This window comes from Vigna unguiculata, chromosome 1 (assembly GCF_004118075.2).
Source record: "Vigna unguiculata cultivar IT97K-499-35 chromosome 1, ASM411807v1, whole genome shotgun sequence".
In the NCBI taxonomy this organism is placed as follows: domain Eukaryota; kingdom Viridiplantae; phylum Streptophyta; class Magnoliopsida; order Fabales; family Fabaceae; genus Vigna; species Vigna unguiculata.
The window spans coordinates 29,931,993-29,942,421 of record NC_040279.1 but is presented as its reverse complement, the minus strand read 5'-3'; the positions used below and the strand labels follow the sequence as shown (position 1 = coordinate 29,942,421).

At 35.5% G+C, this 10,429-nt stretch overlaps 1 protein-coding gene across 2 annotated transcripts; it reads right to left on the bottom strand.

The window, feature by feature from the left end:
* Window positions 1-2,039: 2,039 nt before the first annotated feature.
* LOC114183147 (TBCC domain-containing protein 1-like) lies at window positions 2,040-10,368 on the bottom strand. Of its 2 annotated transcripts, XM_028070065.1 has the most exons (9): window positions 9,700-10,362; window positions 9,289-9,429; window positions 7,627-8,007; window positions 5,559-5,663; window positions 4,506-4,646; window positions 3,651-3,854; window positions 3,358-3,450; window positions 3,120-3,231; window positions 2,040-2,468 (listed from the first exon to the last, which is right to left on the bottom strand). In XM_028070065.1, the coding sequence occupies exons 1-9, from the start codon at window positions 10,174-10,176 to the stop codon at window positions 2,425-2,427; spliced, it is 1,698 nt and encodes a 565-aa protein (XP_027925866.1). In that variant the 5' UTR covers window positions 10,177-10,362; the 3' UTR covers window positions 2,040-2,424. The 2 variants fall into 2 exon arrangements, with proteins under 2 accessions (XP_027925866.1, XP_027925859.1); XM_028070058.1 differs by lacking the exon at window positions 2,040-2,468 and having other exon boundaries at window positions 2,878-3,231; window positions 9,700-10,368.
* Between the last annotated feature and the right edge of the window lie 61 nt (window positions 10,369-10,429).

The following is a 10,429-nucleotide window of genomic DNA, read 5'->3' as shown; positions in this document are numbered from 1 at the left end:
CTTATCAAATATATTTTATGAAATAAGATCAAGGTTATTGCCTATATATGAATGATTTCCATACTTTAATGTTGTTATGTTATGTGTCAGTGAAAAATTGCTTAGGTCTCATACCTCTGTGACTACTTGTACAAAAAAACTTATATTTCATCATCCAAGATTTTTCCAAAGCCTTCCACGTACAAGAATTTCATGGTAACTTCATTAAAATGGGATATTAAAAGAACATATTCTGCTTCTGAAACTTGGTTGAATTTACCTGAATAATTTACCAACAAGGACAAGCATTATGCGTGTTTGAAAATTCTTAGCAGATCTCGGCATATTTAGACAGATTTCTAATACTTTTAGCAAAAAAATCTTTTTTTTTTCATAAATTGAAACCAAATCATATACCTGATAAAAGTTGAAAAGTGTAATTGTTTTGACTTAAGTAGATACTGAGTCAACACAATGTTCTGCATAAATAATTAAGAATGTTAAGAGTTTGACGTTAGCAAATTATGTTAGCTATCACCTCAAGGACTTCTAGATGCCTTGCATTTAGGGACAAAAGATGCATAAAATTCTTACATATATATGCATTGACTTGCATTAAGTGTTAATAGCCTAATCTAGTTGAGACTTTCTTTTTTCACTTTCTATAGGTCTACCGAATCAGAAAATAAGTCAGAGAAAGCTGGTTTTTATATGTAGCACAGGTAACTTTTCTCCTCCAAAACTGCAGAACCAGGTTTTTTAATTCTTTAGGAACATTGATTCTGTTGAGTCACGTTTTTATTGTAGTCTCTACTGATTTTGTTGTGTGTAGCATGAATAAGGAAGGTGTGATTAGACTTGAGGACCAACAGATCAAGAGAAGTAAATGATGGAAAAAACCAAACTGTTTATCCCAATGTTACTATTATCCATTAAGCAAGGTGTCATCTCATCTATGTTTCGATTATACGTTACTAAGACAGCTTGCTAGATTGCCTTCATCTCTACTTACTCTACTGCTGTAGTTTTCCTTTGAAGATAGTTTTTTTTCCTGGATTCCTTCATGTATTTTAGAAAGTTGCACTATGATTCGCATAATCATGTTCTCATACTGAGGTGTAATGAGAGTTGAGTGTTAAAACTATCTAACATATATAATTCTAATTTTTTTTTAATACTTACGCTATTTTAGTTTCTTCAACTTTTAAAACAATTAATTTGCAATATTTAACTAAATGGATGATTTTGTCAACGTATTTGAACTTTCACTCTACAAAGTGAGTTATTCAATGTAAAATTGTACAAATTGAATCCCATTGTAATATAATATTCAATTGATTTTTCCGAAGTTCAAATTGGAATTGACTGATATTACGTTTATGGATAGAAACTGAAAAGGTGTGAATAGGATTAGAACGAATTGAATAATACATTCTATAATTAATTTTTGTTTTTTGGTGCCACCGTCATTTAGATTATTTAAAATACGATAAAAAACAATCTAGTGATAGTCTTATTCAATTGCAACCCCTCACTGTATCTCATCCTCACCATTTCATTTAACAGATATTCACAGGATAAGAGAGTACAGCTTGATTTGAAATTACATGCAAAGTGCACGTGATTCTCTTTTTCAATTCAAGCATTCTCTAGGCTATGGAGACATTCTAGTGTTACATAACAATCACGGGGTAAAAGATATCTGAAGATCACTGACAGCATACACCGAGGTCGACCAAACTGTCATTTCCAGATCAATTTAAATCAAAGATAATAATATTTTAATTCATTTTTCTTTATCAACTTTTAAATCACCACTTCAATATCCTTAGATCATTATATCAAACCATTAAAAAAATCAAAATAAATAATTAAAATTTTGAATTAAAAGTAAATAAATAAAATAAATCAAAATATTATTATCAAAACCGGAATAATGGTGGAGACAAACAACGGGTTAAAAAATGAATCAGTTCTGTACAATGACAGCGACTGAGATAAGCCCACGAATCTCAATTCCACCATTGCTATTACTACTAGTAAATCATAAAACAACACAGTTAATTCACAAGAGCACCCAACACAAAGTCACGGGATGTTCAATTAAATAGAACAGCTCGAAGTTGGAAGACGTGCAATGCAGTACACTAGATGTTGGCATATGGAATTTTTCACAAAAGGCCATTAATTTAGGCTAACAAAATATTACAGTAATTATTTTCACAAACAAAAAATATTACAATCAGATTAGCAACTGTATTTTTCATTCGATTGTGTGCCCCTCTGATGTCACGGCATAAATAGGTGGGCACTCTGATCTCAGCTACCCGTGCAGCCAATAGAATTGGCGAGAGGAATTGAAGAGGAAGTTCAAAAAGGAAGCCAGAAACCTCGTTCCTGTACCATCATTAATGCTAATTGTCTCATTGCACAATCCGCCAAAGATCAATCGCCTTGTAGACAATAAAGCTGACGAATGTTTCCAGAAGCTGCCACAACACAAAACAAATATATTACCACTATCTGTATAGCTGCCTCTTGCCAATATCTTAAACCTATGTTAGGCTATAAATATGAATGCATGTATACTTAAATCATTAAATCAGGGAAGGTGATTATTTCTGGATGTGCTTAAATGGAAGCAGGTGTTAATTCAAAAAGACAAAAATCAAACCCATTAAAAGCCACGTTACTTGATGAAACATTGACCGTGAATAATTGAATATAAGCATCGTCGCTTGATCAAAACTTAAAAGATTATAATCATTTATCGGTGCCGTTAAATTGTGTTTCCTCCAAGGCAGAGGAAGACACACCAAACAGCCAATGCTATTAAGAAAATGGAAAATTCTGTGGTACCATCGCCCAATTGCAGCAATATTGACTGTTCCGTAACTATTAAATGTAACTCACTATTTAATTCAGTGGTCATTTGCAGAAGGTTATACAATAAAACGTATCAGTGAAATCTCCCCAAACCATTTACCAGAGAAATCATAAGCCTGGTAGAGAACTAGTTCAAAGTTCAACCTCGAGGACATACAAAAAAATATTTGCTTAAATGGGAAGACAGTGTTCATTCTAAAGGTAAAAGTCACATGTGTCGGAATAAAACACAACAATAAAAGACAGACGATTACCATATAACCAGTCCTTGAAGTACACATGGAGTGCAGATGACAACTCTCGTTTGCGACTTTCTTCTAAAGATGCTTCCCTTATGAGTTGCCTTATCTCCCCTAAATTTTTGTGCTGCAGAGAAGATACAGCTTCATTCAAATGAAAACATATTTCAAATAAAATACAGCACTTTACAGTTTGATTGCTGTAAAATTTGGAAATCCAATCAATATATTAGTCAATTGACACTACACATACATTTTTATGCTGAGATGCCTTGTAAGCATCTGGTAGAGTGAATGGATTGCCTTGTGCAGAACCAGTGGAGTCTCCTCCAAGCCAGCTCGGAATCTGTGTGCCAATAGCATGGACCAAAAACAAAGCATATAACTAAATAAAGAAGAAAGATATATGAACCTTGAAGATTCTTCATCCCAAAAAATATCGGAAACAAGATACCAGCCATGTATTGAAATCCATTAAATGTGACTCAATTTCAAAATAAAAATATTAATTTTCCCTAAAAGTCAGTGTAAAAATAACGTCCTTACCACAAAACTAGTGAACTGATCAGGGTCCACCTGGGTAGCAGACTCGGCTTGAACATCAGAAACACCTGCTGGATGAGATAATGAATCATGAGGATCAACCATGCCCAATGCAAGAGGTTCATCCCACCGGTTCACTGTAGGAACAATTCCAACTTCATTCATATGCTCCTCCAATTGGGAGTAAAATGTATTATAGGGAGCCACCTGTTAATAGTGAAAGGAAGTTCTTATGGAATGAATCCAAGGGAGTAGGGTGAGGATAAATTATAAGCCAACAAAACTAGAAAAAGCAGAAGTGTGAGCAGAAAAATTAGACCCTTCTTAACAGACCAAATAGCATTTTTTAAACCCAAAACCACACTTTAGCATTCTAAAATAATGGTAAAGAAATCTGTTAATAGATTTTGAAGATAAACTCCATAGCTTGTTCTTGCAAAGAATCAAATATACTAATCTTGTAAGACTTTTATAAGATTATGCATTTCATTACTTAAAGCTTAATTACTGAATTAACCTTTTCATCTATTTCTCTGCTTTAATTAGCAACACCTTATAAATAACATATTGGTAGAAGACTGATTCCTGAGTTACTATAATTTAAAAATTAAAAACACTAGCATAAATTATAACTATAATCTCTCTCTCTATAATCAAGAATTCAGAGCATTTTTGCAGTGCTCGGTTATAAAGCTACTTATGATATATAAAAATCAATCAATTCATATTTTATATAGGTGCCTCCCAAATGAGACCTAAACAATATTCAAAAATTAAAGTAGCATTCAAATGTAAAAAACACAGAATGAGCAATGCAACAGCTTCATAAATCATGCAACAGCTAATGAAGAAGCTCACCTGCAGCTTATGGTTATCACCAAGCATAAGTGGTTGCTGATTCACTCCCAAAAAGAAAATACATTCACGGCAATTAGCAATACAAATACGTTTTGCTGCTACAATTACATGAACACGTTCACAGTGTTCTACTCTCACAGCCTGTCAAGAAAAAAATGGTGGAGATCAACTTCCTTCCTGCTACTTTAAGTGCCAGCTATGCTAATGCTTATGATAAGCATAAGATCGGTAAAATGTTTCTCAGTTACCAAGTCTTTCCAAACATAGACAGCTCACGTATGCATAGGCAATGGTTTCTAATACAAGTAAATAATTTTATCACCTCTTTTAAAGCACAAATTCAATTGAAAGTACTTTATTGAAAGGTTTATGCGATGCTTGCAAATCAGATAAATGTACATACATAAGAGCAGGAACATCATTAATCACTATCCCATATACCTGGAAATGCTTCACCAAGCACAGATTCACTGAAGTGAAACCAAATGAGAATAATACTCCTTCCAAACTTCTCGTAATGAAGAAACAATGACAAAAGAAAGTTTAGGCAACAACAATCATCCACTCACAAAGTTGAAGTCTATACTTTTTCACATTTAATTTATCTGATTTAATGCCACATTTCCATCTTTTCACTTTACCTTTTCTGTTATGTTACCAAAAATAACCTTGACAATATGTGGTTATAGTATTTTTTTGAACAGTCCCATATGAGAGCCGATGCAAAGGTTAACTTATAGGAGTTTGATTTATTTTATTTTACTTTGATCCATATTATTTTCTCCTCCATTAAGTACTTCATTGGGAGATTTATCAAAATTGGCTCCTAAGAGAAAGAACCAACTCTATTTCCCTAGTCTAATAGGACTTATAATCCTAAGGAAATCTCATTCACTCCAAGGCAAGCCCACTTGACAGTTATCGTATTAGTATCATCTATCGTCTAGCATATATGTCCCCATAACATTTAGAATGACAAGACAATATTGTTTCCAATATTCCAGTAGAAAAACACATTCCCAATTATCCTTCAACATGCATAGAAATTGCCACCTTGCCAACTGCTCCAAGAACTATTGTTGCATCCGAACATCCATAGACAGTGGCGTATCTCAATGGTGCTAGGATGTAGATGGCAGACTCGTGGCAATTAAGAACCTGCAATGATCAAACATTATTTTTATTAGCATTCCTGTGGTGAAAAATTCAAGATCTCTCAGTTTCCAAAACTGTATGATGTAATATGCATAAGCAGACTGGGTGAGAGCAGAAAAGAATGTTTAACACAAGCACTCAACCTAAACTTCAAATATCAGCTTTCCAGACATTAGTATTCAAGGAAATTTGTCTCAAAAAAGCTTAAACTGCCTGTATTAACTCATCCTGAACTAACAATCAAACCCAATACAAACTGATCAGCAAACATTTATTATTTTAACCGGTTTTCTCAAATAAGTTTATATTACCAATATCAATATGCATATAAAGGTTTATAGGCATTCCAGTAGAACAAATGAGTCAAGATAAATAAAGGAGATTGTATTTAAGGGTACTTGAGAGCTTGAATACTCCTCTCATATGTTCTCATATTTATATTGATAGAATCATGATACAATGTGTATAGAGAAGATCAAAGATCAATCATAGATACTTAATTACAAAGTTAGGTGGATCTCATAGGTACAGCATATAGCATTTCCCGATACAACTACTTACTTCCTACCTATATTTAATATTTAATGCTTATTCTAACAAAATGATTAAAATTTAAAAATGTCTCACTTTAAAGCTTTTCAGTGTAGGCCCATTTGACCTACAATCTGTCTCTTATTTAGTTTGAAAGGACTTTGAAATTTTTATTTTTCAAAACTCAATTGTGATGATAAATCATTTAAAAGAAAATATAATTTTAAGAACTTGAAAAGAGAAATGGAATTTTATAGAAACAAAGGAAATGGACAATTTTATTGAACTGAGGATATGAGGAATATAACTCCAGCAAGGTTTCTCTTTCCTTACAAACTTTCAACTTCTTTAAATGGCATATTCTGAGTTCTTCTCTTCTTCCCCTTATTCATCTAATTGATCCCCTTTAACTAACTACTCAACTCGCCACTAACTGATTTTTCCTTCCCTTTCTTTTACTGTAAAACCAGTGCGGCAATTAGAAACAAGGTACAGGTCTTTAATGCATGTTAACAACCAGATCCACACAGAATATGGAAACAAAGATGTCCAACACTGGTAGTTCCAAATATACATGTACATAATGTTCAGATATTAATGACACTAGCAGTTCCAAATTCAAACTTTCAGACAAAACTATGGGAATTCTGCTAACTGAATTCGAAAGACTTGCTAGTCTAAGAGAGATTGAACTCATACTTCCAGAATTCTCAATAGTCTACCAGGAATGCCCTAATGAGCGTTATGCCTGAACTCATATTCTGTAGAGTGCCTATTGGATCACTTATGCCAAGGAGAGAGCACCATTAGGGGAAAGTTCAATTATTGGGAAGGTCAGACACAAGAAACCCGAACTGCCTGAAAGGTAACTAGATTGTAGGGATCATCTCTGCTGCTAGCTCTTCTTCTTACTAGGTTCTACTTCCTCATAGTTCTCTTGAACATGATTCTCTCAAAAGCAATCCTAAAAGCAGTTAGGAACCAAGATCTGATCTGAGTAGTTATGGTAGCCAATGAGTGCTTGTTTGGTATCCAATGCGCTCAAGTAGTCCAGTAGCTAAAGGCTTTGGTTGCCTTAGAGGAAAGTCCTATCTTTGGATAGCTTCCTACAGCTGGTTTGGTATCAAATGAGCTCAAGTAGTTGACTAGCTAAAGGCTTTGGTCGCCTTAGACTAAAGTTCTTAATCATACCCAAAATCAAGCACCAGTCATTTTATTACATTAAGTTAGAGCTAAATAGCTATTCATTCGGAGTAATATGTTTATATGGAAATGGAATGCAATTGCACTTATAAGTAGTTATATATGAAAAATATAAAATAAAGAGTTGAAATCTTACATAGGAATTCTATAGCTTAAATGATATATCAAAAATTAAAATCAAATTACAAGCAAAAAGACACTAAAAAAAATATGTGAAAAGTGTAAGACAAACCTTCACAGAAGAACCTTTAATGTCAGATGCATTCTTCGTATATGATGACTTAGATATCCCTTCAATGAAACTAGCACCTCTATTACTTGTTGAGACCTTAACTGACACAGTACTTGCATCAGTCATGGCAACATCCTGATCAGAGGCACTAGATGGGCCATTTTCCTTAGAAGAAGTTCGTTCAGAAATATATTCCAAAGTAGCCACTATGTTTTGCAGAAGCCAATCATGAACTTGTGCAGCAGGAACAGGAACAGCAGGCATGTCAGGGTCTGAGTTTGCAAAAAAAGGAGAACATTGACTAAAAGAATTTCCTTCCAATCCCTTATCACCAAACTGAAATAGAAACCCAAGATGCTCGAATCTATCCATTGTTAAAACCTATCACATAAGCAATACAATAATAGAAGTAAGAACTACAAGAAAAACATATGTAAATTTTAATCAATGAAAACATAAATCATTCACCAAATTCCTCATATTTTGCTATTAATAGCAAACAAATGCTATTTAGCCTAAAAGTCAAGCTCACTAATAAAGGGGTGACAGTCTATGAGGCTCCAAACTAGTGGAATCTGGAAGGTATAGGCAACATTATTTCAGAATGCACAGAAACTATTTCCAGGATTTGGGGCAGTAACCTTCACTATTGTACTAAGCCTCGCTATGTTAAAGCTGAATTCAATAGATTCCGAAAAAGGAAGTTCACAGCTGACTCAATATACTATTCCCCAAATGAAAAGGTCGGCATATGATTAACTATGTGATATACTGGTATGTGGAGCCTTTGAGTAGAACAAAGAATATATTCTCAAAAATAATACCACATAAGGATGAAGACATGGCCAACAAGCACTTGCCTTTTTTTTATCCCCCAAGTCAAAAGAAAAGGCTGCTTGTACGTAAAATAAAAATGGCTTGTTATGTTACTCCCTAGGCATGCATAAATAACAGATGGATTTCACCGATTATTAGTGCAAACTGTCAGCTGACACATCCATAACTCATTGGACCAAAGCTCTCACAGCAGATCACAACCCCAGCCTCATTCTCAACGACAAATAGATCAATGATAAATTGTGTGTGACCCACAAATAACACATGAATTATACACAAGAATTTTGACCAAATGTAGTAGCAATTGCATGATATCCTTACTCTTAGATGTAAACCATCATGACCCCAATTAAATCAAATTAGAATCAGAAAGGGACATACAATACAATCATGTTTTTGCTCTCCACAATGCAAAGCTAGTGAAACGTCATAAAATCAGAGTATAAACTTGTGACCGTACTGTAATGGAATGCAAAAGGGTATCTATCTGCACTAAATAAACAGCTGATGTCTAACTGTAAGCACATGGATTTTGGATGAAATGCATACAAAATGAGTAAAGAATACACCAATATGACTAAGCGAAAAACAAATAACATCATTTAACTGGAGCTAAGGATTTGGGAGCCGCAGCTGTATGCGAAAAAAACATACAACCAACAATGCAAAATAACTTCAATGACACTGGACTTTGGTCACTTTCAGGTTAGTAGGCAACCTCAACAGGAATGGATCCCATATGCTAAGTCTGGTATTGGGAATGTAAGAAATAATGAACTGCAGCTAAAATCAGCAACAAAGGTCGCATACAGTAAATTAACAAACCAGAGACTCTTCGCCTTCTCCCTCTACAGGCTCTGCTAAAAGAGACATTATGTTAGCCAAGTGTTTCTGGAGATACGACAACTGATGTGCCTCTTCATCGGCCTGAGAAGGCATAAACCGCCGACTGTTGCTGCGTACAAGCTGCAAAACATTCACCGAATCAACAAAAGAATCACTCAAAACGAAATAGACAGCAGCTTAATGAAGAAGTCAAATAAAATGGAATCACAATAAACAAAAAAGTACCACATACCAGCCATAAATCCAAAGTTTAAAATATGAAAGTAACCAAGAGAAATCAATGAAATATTATAGGAATTATGCAATGCATCGGTCCAGAACAGCACCTCCATGCCTGATAGCGCTAAACAACATCAAATTACATCACAGAGAATTGGAACGATGATTCACCTGAAGCGGCGAGAGAGCGGATAAGTAGCCATCGAAGGCGGAAGTAGAAGGCCAGACATCGGCGATGGCGGCGGAGTCCTTGTGCGTCCGCGGGAGGAGTCTCTTGTAGGATTGAATGTAGAGGAACAATACCAGATCATGCACGTCGACGCCGACGGAATCGATTTCGCCGAACTTTGCGGCGGTGAGAGGTTCGGAATCGGAGTGCAGAATCGAGGCGAGGGTATCGAGGACGAGCCTGGCGTGCTCAATGGAGATCTGAAGTGAGTCGGAGATGGCCACCGAGTCGACTCGCTGGTTGGAGGATAACTGTAGAAGCTTCTGCTTCAACGGAATTAGGGTTTGCGCGGGGTCGGAGAAGATGAGTCGTGGGATTGGCAAGAGACCGTGTTCGAAGGGCTCGCGCCTTGGGTGAATCACGGTGCCTGGGTCCCTCGCCAATGAAGATGAGGTGGATGGCTCCGTTGGTTCCGTCATGGTAAGTCAGAGAGAGAAAACATGGGAAAACGAGACAGTGAGAAAGAGAGAGAAAGAGTTGCAGATCTTTGATTCGGGCACAAGAAGAGGGAGAAGAGAGATGCGTGAGCGTTCTGGTGGGGTTTACCTCACGGTCGTGAGGTTACGTGGCGTAGTATGATTGGTGTCCTCTAAACAGTGGTAATTGGTAAAATTTTAATCACATTTAAAGGCATTTGTACTGGAACCTCAGTCCTTACTTACTCCTATCTCT

What these genes read in the sequence shown, in the direction of transcription:
- LOC114183147 (XM_028070058.1), bottom strand. Translation starts at nt 10,176, where the DNA reads ATGACGGAACCAACGGAGCCATCCACCTCATCTTCATTGGCGAGGGAC. An exon ending in GAGAAGGCGAAGAGTCTCTG is followed by an intron (nt 8,008 to 9,288) that starts GTTTGTTAATTT and finishes CTTATGTGATAG; the next exon opens with GTTTTAACAATGGATAGATT. An exon ending in AGGCATCTCAGCATAAAAAT is followed by an intron (nt 3,232 to 3,357) that starts GTATGTGTAGTG and finishes TCTTCTCTGCAG; the next exon opens with CACAAAAATTTAGGGGAGAT.